The sequence below is a fragment of the Bufo bufo genome, chromosome 11 (genome assembly GCF_905171765.1).
Source record: "Bufo bufo chromosome 11, aBufBuf1.1, whole genome shotgun sequence".
NCBI lineage: Eukaryota > Metazoa > Chordata > Amphibia > Anura > Bufonidae > Bufo > Bufo bufo.
The window spans coordinates 11,342,198-11,368,987 of NC_053399.1; the positions used below are offsets into that span (position 1 = coordinate 11,342,198).

Sequence of the window (26,790 nt, forward strand, 5' to 3'; positions counted from 1 at the left end):
ACGTTTAGTGGTCCCTGAGTACCAGTAGTATGTACAACACCTTCAATCTCTCCCCAAAACCTCCACAGGGAGAACAAATATACAGAAAATAAAATAAATCAAGTTATGTCTTTGTAACAAAGCAAAAAAAAAAAAACATTCAATAGGGCTGCTCTGAGTCATACCAGTAGGCTGCACGAACCAGGTCGTTTGCTATAGGCCAGCGTTCTGGGGTTATTTTTATACCTAAGCAGTAGCATTTATAACCAATGTTGGTTAATGTACGATCGATAATATCAGGGTTGGAAACTACAGGATATATAGGGTGCAGACAAGACTGAAAGGATTAGTCCGGATTATATAAAAAGACTGAGGCAACCCAAACTGCCTAAAATAAAAAGAATGGCTACTAGTCTGTTTCCTCCTCTGCATCTCTCTGTGCTGTGGTCCTCACCGCTGCTAATGTCATCCTCTTGGCTGCAGCAGCGACATTCAGTGCACAAGTCACCGCTGCAGCCAATCACTGGCCTCAGCCCACGCACGGCTGGATCCAGCAATTGTCTGCAGTGGGGACTTGTGCACGGAATGTCACTGCTGCAGCCAAGGGGATGACATCAGCAGCAGGAGGATCGGAGCACAGTGCTCGAAGAAACAGGAGAGTATCCGATCATTTGTTATTTTAGGCCATTTATAGGGGTTGCCCTAGTTTTTACATAACGCGGACAACTCCTTTAAAGACTGGATAGTGGACAGAAAGGGATGAGGTATATTGGGCGCAACTTTTTAGGATAGAAAAACCTATCCTAACGTGAAAAAGGCAATCAGCACTTCATCAGGAGATTCAGTGGAAGTGCAGCTAAAAGTCACACTAAATAGAAAACCTGAAGCGTGTTTTTTTTACAATATACACAGGAAGGTCCTTCAAGGACCAGTTTTCACAGTGAGAATGTAAGATTCTCAGACTTTGACCAAGAGTTATTGTCAAACATGTCAGGGCCTCGATAGTGCAAACGTCTGTCCTCCCAGATCCTCTTCCCTTCTCGTCACACGTTCTGCAGAAGTCTTTTGAAGTTTTCCAATTCTTTTATACTTGTAGAAATTCTACAAAAAAATTAAATGTACATTAGAACACAGATGTAGCAGAGACAAGTTTGTCATTTGGCACTGTGTCTGGAAGCATCACAATGTCTTCTTTGCATAGGACTAGGGCTGGGTGATTAATCAAATGAATTTGATTAATTCGCCCGTTTTGATTCTGGCGACTGATTTTTTTTTGCACAATCGCCATAATAATTTTTCTAAAAAACGGCGCCCAGGCATTCACTGGCGGGAAGTTTCAGGAGGAATAAATCTTCGGCACGAAGAAGCGCGGGGGGGGCGGCATGGAGGGGTAGGAGCTCCCCTATCTCTATTCACAGAAGGACAACTTTGTGTTGCTGGCTGTATTATAATACAGCAGGCACTCTGCCTCAATGACGGGGGAACTGCAATCGTGGCGAACCCTGCCATTTAACCCCTCAGAAGTTGCGTTCAACACAGATCATGGCATCTGTGGAGTTAAGCAGAAGGATGCAGCTCCCTCTGCCTTCTAATCGGAGCCCCCGCAGTAAAATCACGTGGCTCCGATCGGTTACCATGGCAGCCTGAATGCTTCTGAAGCCTCCCAGACTGTCATGATAAGCTCCCTGTTAAGTTGTGCATGAGGCAAAGCTCAGCAGGGAGCGTGTCAAAATCCCATTCACCCTAATAGCATCTCAATTAGGGTGAATGGGACAAGGTATCAAAAGATCCCAGGGTTAAACGTTAGTTCTAAAAGGGAAAAAATAATAATAAAAAAATAAAAAAATCGCCAAACCCTACATAGGACTAGGGCTGGTCAATTGTAACATCTGTCACTGAGCTGGATCGTGGGTATAGCCGCTGCCACAAGGAGGCGGACACAAAGCCAAAATGTGTTAGCTCCTCCGGTCTGCTCACAAGAAGTAGTCAAGATAAACTCCGTAGGAAGAAACCCGAGATGCAGTGGTGTGCCTAAGGTGTTTGGGAGGGGAGGCTGGTATGGGCAGAGAAAGGACCCAAACGCTTAAAAAATTGTGTCCCCTCACAGTAGTATTGCCCTCATTGTACAACCTTCACAGTAGTTATATGCATATATGTGCCCCCTAATAATATCCACATTGTGCCCCCTCACAATAGTAATGCCCCATCTGTGTCACAAGAACTTCAACGCGAATATTTCCCTTTACTGACGGCAAGCGGAGATCCTGAAAATTGTTGCACATTCATAGCAAGTATATTGAAAAGTTGACATTAATAAATATATAAATAAACCCCTCCCCCATAAGAAAAGAGCACACCGACCTTCCGAAAGCATTGAGAAGAGCCACAATTTCCTGACGATTTAAGTGGAATCCGTACGAAGGGCCGATCTCTGGCATTCTCTGGATTTGTTTTTCTGAGAAAAGGATTTTCAGCGCTGTGCCCAACCCCTGAGTCTGTAGGGTGGAGAATGAAAATCATTAAAAAAAAAAAAATTAATATATAATATACACTCACCTAAAGAATTATTAGTGCCCCCATACTAATACGGTGTTGGACCCCCTTTTGCCTTCAGAACTGCCTTAATTCTACGTGGCATTGATTCCACAAGGTGCTGATAGCATTCTTTAGAAATGTTGGCCCATATTGATAGGATAGCATCTTGCAGTTGATGGAGATTTGAGGGATGCACATCCAGGGCACGAAGCTCCCGTTCCACCACATCCCAAAGATGCTCTATTGGGTTGAGATCTGGTGACTGTGGGGCCATTTTAGTACAGTGAACTCATTGTCATGTTCAAGAAACCAATGTGAAATGATTGGAGCTTTGTGACATGGTGCATTATCCTGCTGGAAGTAGCCATCAGAGGATGGATAAATGTTCTCATTCTGTTTACGCCAAATTCGGACTCTACCATTTGAATGTCTCAACAGAAATCGAGACTCATCAGACCAGGCAACATTTTTCCAGTCTTCAACAGTCCAATTTTGGTGAGCTTGTGCAAATTGTAGACTCTTTTTCCTATTTGTAGTGGAGATGAGTGGTACCCGGTGGGGTCTTCTGCTGTTGTAGCCCATCCGCCTCAAGGTTGTGCGTGTTGTGGCTTCACAAATGCTTTGCTGCAGACCTCGGTTGTAACGAGTGGTTATTTCAGCCAACGTTGCTCTTCTATCAGCTTGAATCAGTCGGCCCATTCTCCTCTGACCTCTAGCATCCACAAGGCATTTTTGCCCACAGGACGGCCGCATACTGGATGTTTTTCCCTTTTCACACCATTCTTTGTAAACCCTAGAAATGGTTGTGCGTGAAAATCCCAGTAACTGAGCAGATTGTGAAATACTCAGACCGGCCCGTCTGGCACCAACAACCATGCCACGCTCAAAATTGCTTAAATCACCTTTCTTTCCCATTCTGACATTCAGTTTGGAGTTCAGGAGATTGTTTTGACCAGGACGACCCCCCTAAATGCATCGAAGCAACTGCCATGTGATTGGTTGACTAGATAATTGCATTAATGAGAAATAGAACAGGTGTTCCTAATAATTCTTTAGGTGAGAGATTATATATATATTTATTTATATATTTATATATTGAATTATTGAATTCCACCCCCTTTACCGCCATGCTTCATTGCCACCAAAAGATAAATCCGATTGGTTTATTTAAATATGGTAACCACTTCCTGCTGACATACAGCACGCTGCTTTCCTATGGAAGAAAGCACTGGACGCTGCAGGTGGAGGAGACTGTATGGTCACCCATCTATAGGAGAGGAGGTATCCTGCAGGATCCCCGGGATGGCGAGCTGCAGTAGTCTCCTGATCCCGCCAGGTAACATCCTAGCAGATATTTTAAGATCCAGATAACCACCGGCTTCAGACATCATGAATCATCTCTAATTTTCCCTTCACCTCGCCAATCATAGTCGCATCACCCACCTGCAGCTTCCCCCAAAGCCGACACTTAATGCAGCCGACGCAGTCCATTATCCTAGAGATGTTACGGAAGTGCTGCCGGAATTCCTCCTGTAAGAAGGGAGAAGACAGCATTACAAGCGGGCAACAAGTACAAAGCAAGGCGCTGGTCTCCCCACGTTTTGGAGCCATAGGCCCCTCACACGGCTTGTGGCGGGATTGGGCAGAGTGGGTTTTGTTTTGTGTGATCGCCAATGGATGATAAAACTTCCATCAGCCCTCATTAGCACTGCCCTGATTACACGGGCTCCTGCAGACTGAATGCGGGAGGACATATTGCTCCTTCTTCATATAATCTGCAGCACATCCACGATTACACAGGGAGAGGTGATGCTGACCATCGGGCATCTTACAGCCTTGCCCATCAGTGGATAAGGGAGCGATTGCTTGTTCATCAGCCGATTGCCTCGCAGTCGATTATCTGGAACGAGTGTTCCTATGAAAGCTCGCCCTTGATAATTGGCTTAATAGGGGCGTTACTCTGCTGTCACATGTAAACAGACCAGTCTGGGGTGTAGTCCATCATCCACCGACTACTGAACTACTAATAGTCTCATGTCATCCAGGGTCATGAATAGAACGCGAGGACTACAGTAAAGACTGAAACCCAGTGAAGACAAAGGAGTAGGAGAGAGTGAGTGGGTTAGTGGCTGTGAATAACAGGCCAGATTAAAGGGGTTCTCTCATCTGAGACAATGGGGGCATATCGCTAGGATATGCCCTTATTGTCTGATAGGTGTGGGTCCCAGCAGACCTGCACCTATCTCCTAAACAGAGCCCCGAAAGTGACCTCCATTCATTTCTATGGGAGCGGTGGCCGGTCATGCGCGGTGGACTCCTATAAGGGGGGAGCGCTTGGCGGTGGCCGGACCGGAGTCCTCCACTACTTTGGTCGGCTCCGTTTTTTGAGATAAGTGGGACCCGACCTATCAGACAATCGGGGCATATCCTAGCGATATGCCACCATTGTCTCAGATGAGATAACCCCTTTAACACATAGTTTTGTATCTGCAGAATGTAGAGCGACTCCATAAGAAAAAAGACACAGGAGCACAACTTCCACCCATTTCCTATATTGTGGAGGAAAAGCTTTTCCATGTGGTTTACCTTCAATCTGTCGGCTTGTTTTTTATCCCCAGCAAAAAGGGAGTTTTCATCGAAGTGCAGAGGGAAGTCTCTACAATAAAATGAATAAGCAGCATTAACATATTTCAGAACATATACATCGCTATGGAATAGGTTGGAGCTTTAAAAAATAAATTAAAAAAACAAAATAAAAATCAATCCAATAACCTGTCATCTAAGGCTCTGTTCACCCTTTTTTGTACCAATGTATTTTAAAAAAAGCGAGAAAAAAATAATAAAGTGGTGAAAAGGTAAAAAGGTAAACGTCCATGCAATTCCTAAGTACAGCAAATTTAAGACGTTAAACTCAAAAAAAATAAAAAATAAAATGATTAATAAATTATCTATATTAAGAACCTAAAACCATAGAAAATGATGGGCCGACTTTGGGTCAGATAACCAGTTCATATGGTTCACCGTGACTGCGTAGGTGTGGCACTGGTTAGGCGCTCAAAACCAATTGAACACATGTCGGTCAGATGAACCCAGTGATGTATTAAGACACAAATTCCGGCGGTACACCACCAGGCGTTATGTGAATCACATTGAGCAATTTGTGGTATATTGTGTGTATTATGCCACAGTATCGTAAATGCCCAAATGGGTGAGCAGAGTTATGTGGTTGGACCTCAATACCAGGAGATAATATATTAATCACATATGAGCTGGTGGAAGATCTGGCCGCCAAATAGAAAACACGTTGTGCGTCAAAATAAAATCCAGTAACTCCATCACAAATGGGTTACGCCGTCCACAATGCTCCCCCCTCTGTTGCAGGAAAGGGAGCACCGCTCTACAGCCAAGATCATGAGGAATAGCACTGTAAAGGGCCTCCACATCCAGGCTAGTCAATGGTGCGCCTTTTTCACAGTGGATACAGTTATGGCGGCCCAACACATCGTGTCCCTCACAAACGGCCTAAGAATAATGTCCACATACATGCTGATGTTGGCGGTAAGACTGCCCATACCGGACCCAATTGGCCTGCTTTTTAAAGGGTCACAACCTTTGTGGACTTTGGGTAGGCCATAAAAAACGGCCACGACAGGATGCCCTGGGAGGAGATCGGCATATTCTGTTTTATTAATAAGTTTGGTCTCCGGGGCTCTTAGTAGGATGGATGACAGTTCCTTCCTAAAACTTGGTGTGGGGTCAAACGGTAGTTGTCTGTACGTCTGTTTGTCACTTGGAATTTTCTGGCACACATTTTGATATTGATCGTGCCCTAAAATGACAATGTTCCCACCCGTATCCAGGGGTTTGAGGATAACCTCACTATCCTGCTGGAGCCCTCCGAGAGCCTCCCTAAGATTGTCCAACTCACATGCCTGTGTCTCCAAGGAGTGGAGTTTGTTGGCGACTATCAATACAAAGGTATCGGTTGGGGGTACTGTCACTGAGGATGGGGGGGGGGGGGTAATTTTTATTTTATTTTTTAAGACGGGAGACGTAAATTTGTGAAAGGACCCTCACCTGGTTCTCGTTGGCCTCCGTATAGAGGTCCGCCAGGAGCTGCACATGAGGGAGATAGTTTTCATCGATCCCCAGTTCTTCGCATTGACGGCGATCACGGGTAAAGAATTTTCGTCATTTGAGTTTACGTGCGAAAAGGTGCAGGTCTTCCACCCACCCGAAAACATGAAATCTTCGGATGGGGGCGAAATAGAGACCCTTAAATAAAACCTGCATCTCGATATCCGTCAGGCTACGGGGTGACAGATTACTTGAAGGTCTTTTTTGATGAAGGCGGGACAACGGGGTGACAATGCTTGTTTATGAACAGAACTTAGTTCTTGTTCCTGAGCATGTATTGGGTTACTGGGGGGGGGGGGGGGGGGGGGGGGGGGGGGCAGGTTACTGTCTAAAACCCCCCCCCCTTCCACTTCGACCCCGACCTCTACCCCTACCACCGTATGGTCTCCTGTATGCCTGGGAACTCGGTCCTTTCCTTGATGATTCAGTCTCACACTCTGACGGAGATGCTTCCAGTGTCTAGTTCGAGTGCGTCAGTGTTTAACACTATAGTCAAAAATCCTGCCCCCTTTAAAGTCCTTACTATCCCTATTGAACAGGATGTGCTTCTTTTCTTTCAATTGTGCGGTGCGCTTCTCTATTGATGTCTGAAGGAGAGATTCCTTTTTGCTGAAATCAGAATGGGTACTGAACTTTTTTGTTAGTTCAATAGCCTCCTTCAGGTCACTTTCAACAGCTGACAACACGTTTTTTTTCCCTCCTTTTAAAAGGAGTTTCATTAATCTCGTTGAGGACTCAATGGATTCTTTTTCCCACTTTTTAATAAATTCTGTGGACCCGAGACGAGCCGCTGGCATAATAGGATTACGCAAACCCGTGGGACGATCTTATTCTTGATGCATGTATCTAGTCAGTGAACCTCCCACCAGGAGCTAACGAAAGTTTTGCAACACGTGTAACTTTTTTAAAGGCCAAAGAAATACTTAAAGTCTGTAAGGAAAAGGACCTCAATACCAGAGGTTAGGACCCAGATAATATATAAATCACATTGGGCGACGCGTGGTATTTAAAGTATGCTATACCTCTATGTCCCAAATGTTCAATAGGGTCGAACCTCTGGACAGAGGCAGAGTACCCAGCGCAGTGCTCAATGAGCGCAACAGTGCAGCCGCTGGATGTACACCCGTCACCCAGAAGATGGCCATGCACTCTGCCACCCACTGAGGACAATTGCAATGGTGCCTCACTCAGATGGACAGCTGATATGGCTCATATACAGCCAAACATCAGCACAGACTGGCCAGAGTGTGCATCATAGGGGCTCGACGCGTTTCTGCGCACTCAATAGTGCACTTCCTCAGGAGCCAATAATGCATATAGCACCAAAAACTAAAGAGTCGGCGTGCTGGTGTGGCTCTGATGTAAGCCACAGCACTGTGATAGGCGGGAAGCGGCTGCCAATATGCTGAGATTTAAAGGGCAAACACCCCGCCGTGCAGGTGTGCCTCCGCTCATCCGGCGAGAGGCACAGCTCTATCGTCGGTCAGCTGATGAGCAGGAGGAGCGAGGTGCCCCCCGGGGAAAGCGCAACTGCGCTAAAGGTACATGGGGAATTAATAGGGCGGCCCATAGAAGGGGAGATGTAATAATAAAGAAAGCAGGGGTGGGGTCCCAGATTAATTTTCCCTAAACTGCTCTATAGAGGAATTAACATTACACACGGGCACACATTTTCCTATTACAAAATAAATACAAAAACGCCATTAAAAAAACTTTAAAAAAAAACTTGGTAGGTGGTAAAATGTGCAAAAAAATAAAAAATATACTCTCAAATAGCCCCAAATTTTTTTTTTTTAAAAATGACCAAGTCAGGCAATTTTTGAGGCTGTGTGTGGCAGCGACTTACAGGTATTTTGTTGGGTTCTAAGGACAGAGGAGTGTAAAATGCACCCGCAGGGCACACAGATCTCAGAAAACTTAGAAAAGTTCATGGGCCTTACTTGGCTTCCCGGAGAATATCGAGCAGGAGTTCCTTGGTTTGCAGGTCTAGAGTTTTGTTTCCTGTGTACAGCAGATAAGACTGGCGCTCGAAGAAGGGCAGCACCTTGGAAATGGCTCGAAGCTCAATGAGATAAATAAAGTACAAGTTCTTCAGTCGCCTCGGGCCTTCGTTCTGGGTGTGAACGGCATCAAAGCGGGTCTGGAATTCTGTGATATTGTGGCCCCAGATTTTATTCATCCACGTGTCTATGGAAGAAGAACATATTAGATGCAGAGTGGTTACTGCTGCGCTAACTTGAACCTTTGCGCCAACGTAATCCGTGACACCATCCGTACACCGCTATGATCAGCGACTCCAGCTGAGCAGCACTGTTTAATGGAGTCTACGGTAGTCTGTAATCCACCACCTGCCTCATGGAGCTGCTCTTTCCATCACATGGCTGGCCCGTCTCACTTATCGCTTTCTACGCCGGTTTTTGGCGTAGAAAATGACAAATCTACACCAGCAAGGGAGCGGACTTAAATTTAAGCAAGTCGCACGGCCAGCGATGTAGAGTCCGGCGCCTCTACATAACTTAGGCACATCAATCGACAGTGGACATAGACTAAGACCGGCGTCTAAAACTCAATCACTGAACGCAATTGCAGACAAAACTGAATTAACTTGCTTGCGAAATTGTGCAAGTTTCACTGAACTCCTACTGACACAATCCGTATAGTTCGTGGCCTAAAGCTTCCTCGTCTTTACCTTGCAGCAGATATCTTGCACTGAGATGAATATTGATGCTGGCATGAAGTCCTGAAATGAGTCTGTAGAAAGCCCTCTTCTCCACACACAGGCCTGAAAGGAGACCAAAGTAATAATTCTGTATGAAAACACAGGCAGCACTGATTAAATAATATAACAACAGATTGTGCAGGGACACCCCTCCCACGGGTAACACCCATCTGGAACTTTATGGCAGACTGCTGGCAATTCATTCCTAACCTTCTAGTATGAATAATAGATGAACGGCACAGCGTCATAAGATTAGATGCGCCAGAGTTATTATTACATGAGGAATTCAAGCAAGTACAACACAGGCATGTCAGGAGAGAGGACAGCTAGTCCACAAATTGGTGGCATGTTGCTAGGATATGCCACCAGTGTCAGATATATGCAGGTTCCACACCTCCAAAGTGAAGGAAAGTGCACAGCGCATGCGTAGCAGCCTCTCCATTCACCTCTATGGGAGTTCCGGAAATAGACTATGTTCACCGCTCCCATAGAAGTGAAGGGAGGGTCGCCACGCTTGCGCGGTGCAACCGCATTCACTTCGGCAGCCCATTCTAGAGATAGGTGCGGGTCCCAAACTTATCTGACATTGGTGGCATATCCTAACGATATGCCATCAATGTCTGAGATGGGAACAACCCTTTAGAATTACAAGTGTTAAATTGTGAGAAACCACCTTTTAAAATCAGCTTAATAAACTGCTGCAAAAAATGCCGAGGACTTACCTTCCAACCAGCTGTAGAACAGGACCTCTGCAAAATACCAGAAGAAAATGGTTATATGGACGTGTAGAGGGTTATACTAGTTATAAAAGGCGCTTATTCTAAGCAGTACATCACACTGGCGCTACAGAGCCCTAACATAGCAAAGTGATAGAAAACAAGTGGTCCCTGGTCACAGGATGCAATCTGCCGCTTCTGGCACGTTGTCCCATCACTCTGCACTGTTGGTGCCTACATTAAACGGACATTTACCAGAAGAGTTATCTTTTGACCGCCATTGGCAGGTTTCAGTTCATGTTTTTTTTCTTCCCACTGTATGGAATAGACTACGCTATTCCATACAGGTCTATGTAGTTAAAAAAATATAAAAATAAAAATGACATATTAAAAATAAAAATTAAGTAATAGTAAAAATTTGATATTAAAAATAAAAAGATATTGCAGCATATATTTTTTTTTAACATGGTTGACTATCTATAATGGATGCCACTCAGTAGCATCTAATGTGACCAAGGTTTCCAGCGGTAAATCCTTCTGATGGAAGCCTCAGGCGGACGCTTCAGGCGCAGGATGAACAGACTCTTACCTATACGTGATCATCAACATGTAGCAGCTATTGTTAAGCCCCTTTCACACAAGTTTTCCCCGCGGGTGTGATGCATGACGTGAACGCACTGAATCCTGACTCATTCATTTGAATGGGTCTGTGCACATGAGCGGTTTCTTTTTTTTGTTCACACATCATTTCTGCGTTGCGTGAGAATCATATCAGGTTCTGTATTCTGCGTTTTTCACGCAGCCCTGGCCCCATAGAAGTGAATGGGGCTTCAGTGAAAAACGCATTGCATCCGGATGCAATGCGTTTTTCCACTGATGGTTGCTAAGAGATGTCGTTTGTAAACCTTAATTTTTTTTTTTCACGCATATGAAAAAACACAATCAAAATGCATTGCACCCGGACGGGAAAAAACTGAACGCAATCGCAGACAAAACTGACTGAACTTGCTTGCAAAATGGTGCGAGTTTCACTGAACGCACCCGGAGATAATCCGTATCGTTCGTGTGAAAGGGGCCTTTTAAAAAAAGGAGCGCAATACCACATCTGGCCAGCAGGCGGTGATGTGACAAAAATACTTCCAAGGTATCCTACAGGAAGAAAGCCCAGCATGACTACTACTCCCACTATCCCTTGGAGTTTCATTGGAGGAGGTCTCAGTTATTTTGACCCGGTTTTTTGCTCCTCATCAAGCAGGAAACACACGCTGGACTAGGAGAGTTTCCGCAGTATTGGAAGTCACATGGACATGGGCCGGTTCAAACAGGACCCGTCTGGTGGCACATAGCATGAGGACTGACATATTATATCCTCCTTACCGTCATTTTCACCTAAAAGCAAAAGATAAAAGTAAATCAAACGAGGACCGTATAATAGTAGTTATCACCTAAGAGGCCTCAGGCCTACACACTGCTCTGAGAAGCCGCATCAGCATTGCCCATGGCGACCAATCAGATCCCTGCTTGTATTTCCAAAGCTGCTGTGGAAAAATAAAAGCTTGAATGCGATTGGTTGCTATGGGCAACCTTGACATGGATTCTCAGAGCAGTGTTTAGGCCTGAGGCCTAGTAAAGGGCTGGTTCCATATTTACCACGTCCAGACGCCAGAGGATTCAAGGGCCGTTTCACTGCTTTGGGCCTAGAAAAAAGAAATAAAAATATCAGACCGGCTGAATAATCTTGTATTTGGCGACAACTCATTGTTTTGAAACATCCCATAACCCCCTAGACATATTTCCAAAAGTCTGTTTACATGGCAGAAATACATGTGCCATCCGCAGCAGAGATCAGAGGGCGACCCTCAGATTTCTGACACGGGCTCGTAGGTTGAATGGTGCAGATCCGACTGCATGATGAGCCCCATTCTATGTCGGACTCCTGCCACGGTTTCCAAACGCATGTCCCTTCTTGGATTCCCATTAGAAACAATGAAAGCAGATTCTGTGAGAAAACCTGCCATGTGAACATTCCCTTAAAGGGGCTGTCCATAATTTTTTTTGTTTTTGGACCAGCTCCTGGGCAGTCTTCACTTGACTTCTGGTCCCAGTCTAACAGTTTCTGGTAGGATGGGTTCACATTCGCTGCTGTAGCCAATGCCTGGCCTCAGCGGTAACCGGTCCCCAAGTAACAAGCGACCCAACAGAGGCTTTCTGCTTGGAGACCTGTCGCTGCTGAGGCCAGGCATTGGCTGCGGTGGTGGACATGAACCAGTCTATGCAGAAGTTGACAGACAGGGATCGAAGTCCTGTGAAGACAGGCCGGGAGCCAGAACGGAGCAGGTAGTTTTAGACTTCTTCGCAGGGAGCATTGGGGGAGGGGGGGGGGGGGGGGGGGGGGGGGGGGTCGGGGGAGACGTGGAATCCTGTAGAGCCTGTTTAAAGGTGGAGATTTGCAAAATGACAGAATTCTGTCTCAAATTGCATGGTATACATGCCGTGCACCAAAATGATGCATTTTAGACATTTCTGTCTCATCTAGGACAGCGTTTATAGATATGCCCCATGTGGCGGCACTATCCGTGCATGGTCTTTGTATTCTGTATGCAGATGGATATGCCTCGTTCAAAGTCATGATTCCATCTCATGACCCCCAATATATGGGCAAGCTTGACCCCCCCCCCCCCCCCCCAGGAGTCTCGCTGAATGTAGGGGGCGAGACCAACACGGCTATAGATGACCTGCTGTGTATTAATCAGTTTTACCACAGTAAAGCGGGGAGAGGGCGAGATTAATATCAGACCGTTAACTAATCACGGATCGCCAATACAGCATGTCTGTCTCATTAACTGCCGTATACATGCGGCAATTCTCTTTAGTACAGAGGATGAATGATTGGTAATACGATCGTTCATCCCCGGACAGCTTTCATCTGTCAGCAGCACGTCCTATGTTTACACGGAGCAATGTGCAAGCGGTAAAGGAGGAGGAGTTTTGGTGCCGCCTAAAGTGCGTTTGCTCGTTTATTGTGTGAACGGCAGCATGTTTAGACAGGGTGATGATTCGGACAAATGTTTATGCCTCATCAGCGCCCTGTGTAAAAGGCCACTTACCCCGGCTGTAAATATGGGCAGGAGTCGCTCTGCATCAATACAGAGACATGGCTGGGGAAGATGACTGTAATAAGGCGAGCGTCCTTCCTCCACCTTCCACAATCCGGCAGATGGTAAAGTGACGCAACCTAACAGCAATCTACGTGAAGAGTCGAAACGTTGAGAAATCCACCACAAAAGCCGGAGCGGCCGTTATCTGCAGGATTACCTTTATCAGATCACGTATAAGCCACAGGATTACCGTCTAGCTTATCAGAGGCAAATGCAGCAATATATTCAGCATACTGCATTTTTTTTTTATCAGTTGTGGTTTTAGTTGGTTTGGTCAGGGATGGTCATTTTCAGCCGAGGACTCGGGATATTATTTTTTTTTGTGATGCTCACAAGGAGACTTGCCGTTTTGCCCTAATAGGCAAACACTAATGCTGGTGTCCGGTGTCACCCCATGGTAAAACCCCGTGCACAGATTTCATGGCTCTATATTATGCTAGATTGCAAACAGCCATTTAAAAAACAAAAATAAAAATAAATAAAATACTGAATTACTGCAACCACCCTGCAAATTTAATGCTTTCCTATGACGCTCTGCATGCAACCTTGTGACCTGACGGGTAACTGGTTTTCTAAAAAAGCTAGTCGCGGTATTCTTTGGGACGTATATATTCTAAGTGCACCTCTGGGTAAAGTAACATTTTAGTTATCCAGCACTTGGCAGCCTAGAAATTCTGAATGCAATAAATACTGAAGCGGCCCCCCGCTGTCCCGAGTGCTTTCTATGCCCTTGTGTCTCTGCTTCTGTTTTTACCGTCTACTGGGAGCAGAGTTTCTGCCAGATGCTGCAGAACTCGACCTTCCAGGGTCAGACGTCCCGTGACGGCGCGCACACAACTAACAGCTGCCACATGGTCAAGTTCCGAATAGTCAATCCTACTTTGAGCGCCGCAGGTTTCAGGCGTGGTGGGGTCTATTCACACAGAATTTCAATCTTCATAATAAAAATATTATGAAAGTCCTATTGGCTGCTGGAGCCTTATCGAAGCTGATGGGTTGGCAGCAATCAGCCGACATTATGTAACCGTGCCCCGACCGTCTCAGGAAGCCGCCGGAAAGAAGAGGATGGAAAGTTCTGCAGTTTAAATTTTTTTGCTTTAGTTTTATTATAACCCAGTAATCTACTGCATCCAACAACCAGACTAGAGGCTCCTTTACACTGGACACGTGTTTCAAGCAGTTTTTTTTTTTTTGCACATTAATTTTTTTTTCTTGGAAAATGTAAAGTCCTACCACAAGAGGCCTATGAAAACGCCCATAGGTTTTCTTTTGCGGTTTTGTTATTTTTATTTTCAACCTTATGAATAAACCTGGCTACAACTCAGCTTAAGGCCTCTGTCACACTACTGTTTTATTTTTTTCCCCCCCGTTTTGCGCGTTCCGTATACGGAACCATTAATTTCAATGGGTCAGCAAAAAAAACTGAATGTACTCCGTATGCATTCCGTTTCCGTATCTCCGTTCCGTGCAAAGATAGAACATGTCCTATATTTGGCTGCAAATCACGTTCCGTGGCTCCATTAAAGTCAATAGGTCTGCAAAAAAAACGGAATGCATCCGTATGTCTTCCGTATCCGTTCGGCTTTTGATCTGAAGCGGAGGCAACAGACAAGTGTCCTTTGACCCCAGCAAAGGTGATCCCAAGCGCAACGCGAGATAGAGATCTAGATATTGGTGGCATATCACTAGAATATGGATTATAATGGGTCAACCACGAGGCGCTGCACTTTCCTAGTGCCGCTGCTACGGTATTATATTAGACATCAGTGATGTGTCTTACAGATAAACAGTGGTCCCTCAAGATACAATATTGATTGGTTCCAGGACGACCATTGTAAGTTGAAACCATTGTAAGTTGAGTAAGGCTACTTTCCCACTTGCTTTTGGTGCGGATCCATCATGGATCTGCACAGACGGATCCGCACCGATAATACAACTGCATGCATCCGATCAGAACGGATCCGTTTGCATCATCTCTAACATTGCCAAAACGGATCAGTCTTGAACACCATTGAAAGTCAATGGGGGACGGATCCATTTTCTATTGTGTCAGTGAAAACGGATCCGTCCCCATTGACTTACATTGTGTGTCAGGACGGATCCGGAGCCTAATCTGTTCCAAAGCTTCAAAAGGTCATCCAAGATAAGGGAAAGGGAAATGTTAAGAAAAATAAGGTCCTTACATATAACAGTCAGGGACAAATGCTAATTAGCATCTAATACAGCTATTTTACCAGAAGCGGCTTTGATTGATTGGATCTGGGTCTGAGGCATTATATGTTGAGTCTAGTTTCAACTTACAGTGGGTCAGAAAAGACCATTGTATGGTGAAAATATTGTATCCTGAGGCCATTGTATCTTGAGGGATCACGGTATACCACCAGTGTTTATGAGACAATATCAACATTTAAGATACAAGCTTATTGCCTCCTAACCCAGGTCATGCACGTCCTAGAAGAAAAAAAAAAAGAAAAAACTGGTAGATTTAAAGGGGTTTTCTGAGTGCTATATACTGAGGACCTAAAGGATAGATCATCAGTATCTGACTCCTGGGACGGCGCCAACCACCTGTTTGATGAGGCAGCGGTGCACGGTGCCGTTTACCGGACAGCAGTTGTGCCAAGTATAGCAGCTCAGCCCCATTCACTTGACTGGGAATTAGCTGCACCTCGGCTTCATGTCTGATGTACGGTGACGTCGCTAGCCTAGGGTAAGCTGCAAGAAGGCTGCTGCGCTAACCGGCCAGCACCGAACAGCTGATGAGGGTGCTGGATCCCCACTGGTAAGCTTAGGACCTATCAGATACTCATGACCCATCTTAGGCTACTTTCACACTGGTGTTTTCGCTTTCCGTTTGCGAGATCCGTTCAGGGCTCTCACAAGCGGTCCAAAATGGATCAGTTTTGTCCCAATGCATTCTGAATGGAAAAGGATCCACTCAGAATGCATCAGATCAGTCCCATTCAGCTCTGGAGGCCGCTTGCAGCGTTTTACTGTCCTCTTGACGAAACTGAGCCAAATGGGACACAAAGTAAGTCAATGGGGACGGATCCGCTTTCTCTGACAATAGAAAACGGATCAGTCTCCCGTTTACTTTTTCAATGGAGTTCTTTGCCATGTTACAGATAATACAAACGGATCCGTTCATGACAGATGCATGTGGTTGTATTATTGTAACAAATCCGTTTTTTTGCAGATCCATGACGGATCTGCCCAAAACGCGAGTGTGAAAGTAGCCTTAAATGTCGTATATCAGTATAAATCACTGGGACAACCCCTTTAATGGAGTAAGTGACAAAATGTATGGCGTGTTGGCCCAGTCGCCACTTTTTCCCCTCCAAAATAAAAAGCCCCACTGTTCTCAACTGCCGAGGGTCTTGCTGTCGTGACCATCACAAGGATGGATCTGTATGACAAGCAGAGAAAGGTTTGCTGCTGGAGGGGTCTTTCAGCAGCCCTCTTCCTGCTTAGGGAATATGCATGCTCGGATGAACGTGTATGTGCACAGGGGAAGATGGCCGAACAAGCATTCGGCTAACAGCGATCTAATGTGTACGGCAAGCTTTACTCCCCTCTGAGAACACATGCATGCTCAGCTGGGCAATGTGTGCATGTGTATGGAGGGGCAGAAGGAATAGCCGACAGCCAGAAGAATTTCTACATTTGCTGGGGAAGGAAAGAGGGGAAGGAAAAAAGTCACAGGTCAAACATCTGTGCAAGACAAGTAAAGAATTTACAAAAATGACTCAACTTTTCCTGTAGAGTAATGAAAATGTTTAAATGCAAAGTTTTCTGCTCTGCATTGTGCAAGTCAGAGGGTGACAAAATGTGGCTGCAGCACTTCATGATGAAATAACCTACGCTCATTTAAAAAGATTTTTCGGGGGACTTTAGACTTTGTGCTTTTTCTGCAGCCCACAGAATGAGTCGCCGGAACATTTCCAAGTCTATGAATAGGAAAGACCTGGAGTTACGGTACTTAAGCATCTCCTGCCAACTGCGGCTGTTCATTACCCGCCATCTCTGATCTGGATGGACGGTGTCCTGAGCAACACGTGCAGTTTTATGTTTATCTACAGAGGCAAATAAGAGACTTGCCAACAAAAAAAGCAAATAAAAGAACAAGGCACACACTAAACAGACCCAGATACAGAACTGCTCGGCATACTCGCGTGGACTGTACTGTAATACATACTTGTGTACGAGGACAAAGGGGAAGGCAGATTGTGACAGCACCAACATGAAATAATAAGCTCAGACGGCATAATGTACAGAAGATATAATGTATAAGAAGAGCCCAATGGGGAGCTCTCTAAATTAAATATCGATCGACATAAGAAAACAAATAGTGGTCACACACAATAGACTTGGGTCGGCCGACCCAGACGACCAACTTATGTGCAAGAAATTATGAATTAAAAGTTATGAATAAATGGCCAGCAGTCTGCAATGAAGGTCCAGATGGGTGTTACCAGTTGGGAATACGTCTTTGCACAGTCTGACAACAGCAGCACTGATTGGATAGTCTCAGAAAACACGGGGACCCCCCCCCCCCCCCCAACTGGTAACCGTCACATGGACCTTCATTGCAAACGGCTAGTAATTGATTTATAACTTCTAGTAGTAATAATGGAGGAATGGCATAAGAATGGATACTACAAAATTGTTATTGCATGGAAAATGCAAGCAAAACAGACATGCCAGGTTCCAGGTCCTCTTTAAACACCTACAGTATGGCCCCAAAAACACCCGATTGAAGTGTTCCCACAAATTACACTTATCCCCTGTCCACGGGGGGGGGGGGGGGGGATAAGTGTCTGATTGCTTGGGGGTCTGACTGTTGAGACCCCTAGAAATCACAAGTGAAGTCCCCTGCTCCGTGCACGTCTCCGAGTCTAACAGACAGCGCTCCATTTCCTCAAGTTACATAGACCTGAATGGAGCTGTGCAGAGTTATATGGGGCAATTTTGTCTGCAAGGAAACAGCATCGAGAGGAATCACCGACCAACCCCTCAACAAGACAGAGGCTGCGGAGTACGTCAGGTTTACTTCTTGTTTTTCTTAATTACATACTTGAAACAGTTTTCCTCGTAGATACTGTTCCAGATCTTCCAGGCGTCGGCTCCCTTGTAACCGGTGTAACGTTCAGGATTAATCAGCAAGTCAACATATTCTGCATCAGGCGACTCCTCATCTGAAAATAGACGGAAGACGTGGACAGTCGTTTCCAGAAACAGAGTTTGCAATTTTTTTTAAAATTTTTTTTAAGAGCAAATACTTTAAAGGGAAACAGAACTACATGAATCTGCTTCCTCCTAACGCTTTACCGTCTGACATGAGAAAACACACCGTACATACCATCGTGCTCACAGAAGTTATCATCTGCGGAGTCGTCGTGTTGATTCCATTGAAAGAACGCCTCCTGGGCCGCTTCACTGCAAGAGCAAAACAGAAGCGATCACTTCATGCTTCGTACGAGGGACACGCAGATGACATGAACATCAGCCGCTGTGAAGATGGGACTTGGGGGTTTTCTAGTATAGAAGATTGGGTCACCAGAAGGTTTTTAAAAGGGAGTGTGTCACCAGGAAATTCACGGTTAAACCCGGAACCATGTCTCTATTGCATCATTCTGGAGAAAAATGGCTTTTAATCCATATGCAAATGAGCAGTTAAGTGCACAGCCCAAGTCACTTAGTGCAGAGAGAAATATAATATAATATAATATTAATATATATATATATATATATATATATATATATATATATATATATATATATATATATATATATATATATATATTCACATACACATTTTGGTCCAGGTGTGCATATATACACACTTTGTATTCAGAAAACTCCTTTAACATTAATTTTAGACTTCACGTTTGAGGTGGCTTTGTTCTTGAGAAAGGAATTGCCTCATAGAAGACATTACAAAATGGGAACAGGGCTGTAGCTGTGGGTGCGGAGGTCTCCAAATGCCCCTCTGCCATATTAGACAGTAATATCAATAGCATACGAGTGCAAAGAGAGGGGGGATCCTGATACACGTTATCCTGGGTGCCCAAGCTTCAGCTCTCTGGCCCATACCCCCCCACATAGGCCCTCACCTCAAGGATTCATCCACGGCCCCCAGTCTCTTCTCCTTCTCACACTCCAGTTCTCCATTACCCATGTTAGCAGTTTCTGTATACTGTAAAATGTAATCACAAGACGGGTCAGAATATTATACATTATTGCATATATTGAATCATACTGCAAGTTTCAACACTCCATGTCCAGATCCTGCTGAAGGTTGGCTACAATGTATCTGGTCTAGACAATCCTCTGTGAGCCACATAAATCTGCAGCATAAGGCCTCCTGCACACGACCGTAGGTGTCCCGTTGCCTTATTGCGGACCGCATTTGCGGATCCGCAATACACGGGCATCGTTCAGTGTCCATTCCGCATCACAGATGCGCAGCATGGCCACGGGGCGCACACGTTCATCTGCAGGAGTCCTAAATGTTAAATGCTGGTAGTTTGCTACAATGTATCTAGTCTAGACAATCCTTAGCAGCATAAGCCTCCCCTGTTCTGTTAGTTTGTTACAATGTATCAGTGCAGGTAAATATTACACAAACATTCCTACAGCTCCAGATTCTCACTTCCCCCCCATAGGAGGTGAACGACGTATAATTAGCACCAGGGATGACTGCAATGGTTCACATTCAGCCGGCCTTTAACCTTCAAACACGGATTATACTTCCCTTTATGATGTTCCAAAATACCCATTATATCTCCTTGGCACCTGCTCCATAATCTTTCCAGAACACCTGAAACACGAGGAAGCCTTCACTTTCCATGACCTTCAAACGTGATAAACCCTCTCCAAATATACAACCGTACCCTCGGCGGCCCTCTCGGCACAGAGGCATAAACCATATGTCTATGGCACAGAGGCCGGAGTTTGATCCTAGGTGCATCAGATTGCATGCAAAAATAGGACATGACTGCATAATGTGAATACACCCCAGCGCTGCTGCACCGAGTCTCATGGGTTTTTTCCTGGAAACTGATCCCATTGTGGGACCCCACTGGATCAACCAGATTGAACGTGTTAATGGGGGGGAAACTGGTCACTTACCCAGCAGCCAAAAGTTCCTGTGACTAATAATAGTCACTGGTGATATAAGGAAGGGCCTGTCTTTTTAAAAAGCACCGTTCAGCAGCATCAACTCTATTACACCAGGCATACGGTCTGGTAATATAGATCCTGCTGATAAAAAGGATACCCATCTCGTGAAAATCGGTTGCAGTGTTCTTGAGAAAAGAAGAAGATTTATATTTATGCACATGAAGGCTTCAGTGCACCAAGAGGGGGGACCTAGACCTGGGTGCACTTGAGCTTTTTAGGGCTGGCCCTGATGTCTTCATTTGCATAAAAATAAATTAAGGAAACGATTTTCACAAGACAGATATTTTAAATCAGCAGGCTCAACCAAGTGTAATAGGGAGGATCTTGCTGTAAGAAGAAAAATAAAATTAAAGTGGGTACAGCGATGACACCACAAACCTGATTAAAAAAAGCATGACACTAACACAATGATAAAATGTGAATAACGTCAATTAAATAGTCATTATGAAAGCAGAGAAACACGTGACAAACCGCCTGGCCTACATATGCATCAGTATCATGTACCAAGGAAGCATCAAAGATGACAGAGATAAGAGATAGAAACTATAATTATATTCTGCTGATGAAGTCACTACACATCCTGTATTATACTCCAGAGCTGCACTCACTATTCTGCTGGTGCAGTCACTGTGTACATACATTACTTATCCTGTACTGATCCTGAGTTACATCCTGTATTATACTCCAGAGCTGCCCTCACTATTCTGCTGGTGCAGTCACTGTGTACATACATTACTTATCCTGTACTGATCCTGAGTTACATCCTGTATTCTACTCCAGAGCTGCACTCACTATTCTGCTGGCTGACATGAAACAATCATTGAGCTTGCAGTGGATTGACCCTCATGCATCAATGTACTGCACAGGGAAAGAAGTACGCGCTTCTACCACTCACTGCCGTTGCCGTGTAATAGATTTAGCGATATCGCCATGGCAATTAATCAGTGTAAATATTAATGGAGGCAACCAGCCAGCCCTAAACAGCAATTACCGCATTTTCATTTCCCCTTTGTGGTTCAGCTGTAATTAGTAATGTAAACTGCAAATTAAAACACGTGAATACATAGAGCCCGGGGCAATCGTATTTTGTACCCCCCCCCCCTCCCCCCATATTTATTGAGAGCTCCGAAAGGGCTGTCACTCAACTTTCCCAGGTTCCCGAACATCTAAAATGCCTTAAAGGGGCAGTCACTCAGCTTTCACAGTGTCCTGAACGTCTAACTTGCTTTAAAGGGGCGGTCAGTAATTTTTCCCAAAATCCTAAATGTCTAATATACCTTAAAGGAGTTTTCCGGGAAGGGGGGGGGTCACAGCTGGGGCCAGCGATTGGCTGGGCAGACAATTCCTGTGTGTCGATATGGGACCTGGAGACCGGCGAGGAAGAGTATCCCTACTTTTAACACTCCATGTTAAAAGCCATAGCGGCAGCCATGTTGACTTCACCCAGCTTTTCCAGCAAATAAAATAAAAAAGTTGTAATAACTCGACAGTAATGAAGACTTATGTTTGCTGGTTTATAAGGGATTGCCCTTTAACCCCTGGCAGGTACATACATACACGTGTATCGTCACCATATAGCAGTCGCCAAGCAGACTCGGCGGTGTGCACTGCCAGCTGCCGCACAAAGCTTGCTTCATTCACGACTGATCGCCTCGATCAGATCAGGTTACCCAGCACTTCCCTGATGACCCTGCGGCTTCTTCCTCTTTATATGATTAGGACGGTGTTGCAAAGCCCCGCACAGCGATTTCCGCGCCAGGCAGGGAATCACCTCCAAATATAAGGAAATTCTGAGTCGCCCTCTCCATTTTTCAGTTTCAGCGGTCTCTGCTAAAACTGAGCGACAACCCACAGGGCCGTCATTACAGCTCTAGAGGGGTTGTCAGCAGAGTTCTGCTGCTTAGTAAAATTATAATTTTTCCTACTTTTGGTGTAAGGGCTCATTCACATGGTGCGGTCAAAGCGTGGTTAACTGCAGCAATCGGACAAGACTGGCGGGGCAAAGCTGCAGCAGTCGGAACCTCACAGTCACCTGGTTTTACTAGACTCATACTGCCTACAGTTCTTCATGGGGCGTTCCTCAAAAAAGGGCTGTAACGTAAGCATAGGAGACCCAAAATTTGCATTTCTGGGGGTCAGGGGGGGGGGGATTAAAAGGGAAGGTATTGAGGAGGCCCGGACCACAACACTACAGTGCGGCCACAGACTGGAGGTGTGGTCTGCAGCAGCCAATCAGAAGCCAGCTTTCACTCCGCCAGCGCAGGCTTGATAATAAAAGCAGCATTCTGATTGGCTACTCTGGGCAACAGCTCCGCTCCCTTCCTTCTTGCAGATTTTCGACATGAGGCCTCCCTCTCCTGGGGTATCGTTTTCTAAAGCTCGCTCGGTGCCAGACCACAGGACGGGCAGCTACATATAATCAGGAGGAAGGAAGTTTCGCAAAGAGATAACGGTTCTTCTTGGAACCTATCCCCACATGATTATGAAAGACGACATTAGTGGAAGATACGGATCTTCACAAACCACAGAAAGCACACGGTGGGCATGTCCCCTGCAAACCTTAAAGGGCATCTGTCGGCAGATTTGTCCCTATGACACCGGCTGACCCGTTACATGTGCACTCGGCAGCTGAAGGCATCTGTGTTGGTCCCATGTTCATATGTGCCCGCATTGCTGAGAATAATTATGTTTTATTATATGCAAATGAGCCTGTAGGAGCGTAGCCATTGCAGAGATGAATTGTGGGAATGTAAATGTGCATCATGTGACCCGCGGCACAGGGAACGATCAGCGAGTGTACGATGGAATAGCAATGAATGTGTACAAGATACTCGCTGCATGTAAAGGCGTCGTCACCAATCGCATCTAAATGAGCCGTTAGTTACAACCACTAATTAGGTGAAATCGTCGGGGAACCTCTTTTAATCCCCTTATCCTGTGGATAAGGGATAACCTGATTGAACCGGAATACCCATTTTTTTTTTCTGGATTATCAGATGTCAAATTAAAGGAATGTGATGGCAACGAAAAGAGAAAAACAAAAGGAAATCCAACCTTAAATCCTGGAGATTTTATGCCGAGTGGAACCGCATCCTAGATAGAAAACACAGTAGATTAATACATGGTGGATGCGCTATTGACCAGTTATCACTATACACACAGATTATGGTCGGATCTGGTTAGAGGAGTAACTACTCCTCTACTCCCCTCATTAGTATAAAAAATTTTTTTAACCTGATTGGTAAAGGGGGAGGTGATGACGAAGAAAAGCTCCTGTAACGTTCCCCCTTCACCACTGGGGGCTGCACAGGGCAAGAGGGGTGACGACAAAGAAAAAGCTCCTGTATATCCCCCTGGAGTAACTGGGGAAGATATTATTCCTGCCCCCCCCCCCCCCCACCCACCTTACACAGAAAACTTCTCAACCTGCACCCCCCCCCCCCCCCCGACTTTAAACAGTGCTGCACCCCCGAATCCTGCACCTACAGTGTATCCAGGTATCATTTGTAAAACATGATTCTGCGCTTTAAAGCAATATCAATTTCTAGTTCTTGTATTGTACAGGCCCAAAGCCTGAGGCTGCACTACTGAGAAATCCCAAATGACGGGGCACCTAACTGCAAGTGGCGTCTTGTAGATCCTAATTTGGATCTCCGCAGGTATAGACAGACGTTGCTCAGACGCCGGCATCCTGTCTCACTTGATTGCATAATTCTATTATGCAATCAAGTGCACGGTCCCCATCCTCACAGTCACGTTGTGCGCACATTAGACGACATGATCACCTGCAGGGCGGCCGTCCCTCTCCAGCTGTTGCTAAACTACAATTCCCCATGGGAGGATGTCGCTGGGTAGCAGCTGGCAGGCGACAGGTTTACTACCCAGCAGTGAATCAGGGTATTAAATCAGATGTAAAAACCTGCGGCTTTCCAAGTGTTGCAGGGTTTGGACCGGCTGGGACTGGTAGTCCCACGGTCAGATTGCAGGGGGGGGGGGGGGCATCTTACCGTAGGACAAGGTTGCACCGCGCAGTCTCTGATCCCACAATGGCTGTTATCCTTCCAGAACGGACACGGCTTCTTCAGATTCGCCTACAAAGACAACATTTGCCATTTAATCACTCGCGGGTGGGGTGCCCCACGCCAGCCGGTGCCACGTCCCACCCAATACCCTTGCGTGCTGCCGGCATCGCGCGGATTTACCTTGTAGTATCTGAAATAGTCGGTTTCCAGTAGTTTTTGCAATTTGGGAAACAGCTTCTGGTTATTGAACTGGTCTATGGTCTCCACATCGCACGTGCAATCGTCCAGGTAGCCGGCAACCTAGGGAGAAAAAATAAAATAGTTGTAACCAGATGTAACCCCATTTTTAGGACTTCACCTCATAGGAAGCGCTTCAATAGCAAATCCCTATAATACTGGGATTAGCAGACTTCACTGCCAGGGATGTTCCCCATATATGCAGATCACTCCTCTGGGAATGGCTATTTAAGCCTCTGTATAGGCCTCGGACCCTCATTCTAAACATAAAGTCAGATCTCCTCGATTTAAATATTCAGAATGTAAACAAATAAAATAAAATTCTGCTTTCTCCTAGAAACAGCGCCACCCCTGTTCCTAGGTCGTGTTTTGGTCTCGCAGCTCGACTCTATTGAAGTGAATGGGACGGTGCTGCAATACAGCACACAACCTGTTCATAGGGGGTGGCGCTGTTATTTTGGAAGAATCTTCCAAACACAGTACTTATGCTGGGCAACCCATGGCCTGTGGAGGCAATGCATTGTGTGAGGGCCCATGTAATCCCGCCATGAATAACAGCTATACCGCGCACTATAATACCGCCCTCTACAGGATCCAATGCTCCCGATTCTAGCTGCGTGGGCAGTAAGAGGACGCGGGCGCTGCTGTAAACACCCCATTTACACCTCCTGTGATCCGTCTCGGTATCCTATGAATATGCCATATATTGTGGTTGGAATGCAACCTTAAAAAAAAATCACAGATAACATGCATCAGCGCATATGCCCCATTTCATCAAGTTATTTCCAAATCGACAACCGGACCCACCAGCTACCAGAGGGGTTGTCACCGGTTTGTCCTAAACTTCTGCCTGGCAATACAGGAGCAACAAAGTATCAATGATGTATCCAATCTACGATTGTGACAACCCCTGCATATACATAATGCTTGCTATTTCGAGTTGTCAAACTCCTAGAGAACAAAGTTATAAAAAAAAAAATAAGGGGGGGGGGGCTAAACAGAATTTGGAAAATTAGAGAATAACCCAGGGTGTGTAGATAATAGTTTTTTTGGTGGAGTTGCCCTTTAAGACTCGGAATTTCACAATTCTACCCGTCGTCACCCAACGGCGGAAAATAATTTGTAGAAACTTGACGTCAGAGAAAAATCCAAAAGACGTCTAGAATTATAAATCTACACTGGCTGATTTTATTTATTTTTTATTTTATTGTAGCTGGAGTTGCCCTTTAAGGCTCAGAGTTTTTATTATTCTAGCCGCCGCCGTCGCCCCCAATGCTTCCCGGGGGTCACCTAGCTATGACGATGCTCTATTTCCATATGTACAAAGACAAAAATAACGCGTCTTCCTGCAACTTTAGCGCCATTTCACACGACCTAAGCGTGTGGAAAGTTCTACGGACTTCTAGGGTGGGAGACAGATGAATTTGGGGCAACGTGAAGAGTGCGAAAGCCGTGTCACGTGACTCAAGTCGCCGTGCCCGATAACGAGGAGCCCGCGTTGGATTCTGGTGTCGCGTCAGGGCAAATAAAGCAATTAATAAGCAGTTTATAGTGTATATAGAAAACATGACATTATAATACATAACATAATACTTTCATACAGGATAAAGGAATAGAGCCCCCCCCATGGCACCACTCACCTGGCAGAAGCAGCTGTGGGCAGCAGAGCCCGGTCTGTGTGGCTGGGCCTCCCATGGCAGCAGGCAGCCCAGCACGACGAGGAGGATGACGGATCTCATGTCCACCTTGACTCCCTGCAGCAGCATCACTCTGAAGGCTCCACCAGAACCCGGAAGAGGCCCTGGGCAGGGGAGGCCGGCTGTTCGTGACGTCACGCGTGACGTAAACGTGTGCAGCGAGCGGTACGTGTCTATAAACACATGAAGGCCACGCCCACCCCTCGCCTGGGCGGCCGAGGGGCGGGGCATCCTCTCATGACAGGAAACGTGTTGATGTGACAGCATAACATCGCTTTCGTGATACCTTGGCAAAATGCTATACCCGGAAGTGACGTGACCGCACCGGAAGTTACGAGGGTATAGCATTCTGCCCGCATTCTGCTAAGGTATAGTATTCTGGCAGGCCATAATTCTGAAGGGGCACAG

The 26,790-nt window shown here is 45.7% G+C and overlaps 2 protein-coding genes across 2 annotated transcripts in view; one reads left to right on the forward strand and one right to left on the reverse strand.

Annotated features, from left to right (window-relative positions):
- Window positions 1–870: 870 nt before the first annotated feature.
- On the reverse strand, window positions 871–26,509 carry ERO1A (endoplasmic reticulum oxidoreductase 1 alpha). Its single transcript, XM_040411528.1, has 16 exons — window positions 26,326–26,509; window positions 24,629–24,748; window positions 24,434–24,517; window positions 23,481–23,519; window positions 19,358–19,440; window positions 18,604–18,680; window positions 18,319–18,439; window positions 11,737–11,783; window positions 11,464–11,475; window positions 10,093–10,119; window positions 9,341–9,433; window positions 8,592–8,838; window positions 5,101–5,170; window positions 3,958–4,044; window positions 2,341–2,474; window positions 871–1,080 (listed from the first exon to the last, which is right to left on the reverse strand). The coding sequence occupies exons 1-16, from the start codon at window positions 26,449–26,451 to the stop codon at window positions 1,023–1,025; spliced, it is 1,425 nt and encodes a 474-aa protein (XP_040267462.1). The 5' UTR covers window positions 26,452–26,509; the 3' UTR covers window positions 871–1,022.
- A 200-nt stretch (window positions 26,510–26,709) lies between these two features.
- The window catches only part of WDHD1 (WD repeat and HMG-box DNA binding protein 1), a 153,218-nt gene continuing 153,137 nt past the window's right edge, over window positions 26,710–26,790 (forward strand). The window contains exon 1 of the mRNA XM_040411516.1: window positions 26,710–26,750. The gene's annotated coding sequence lies outside the window, so the exon portion shown is untranslated. The remainder of the gene's footprint in view (window positions 26,751–26,790) is intronic.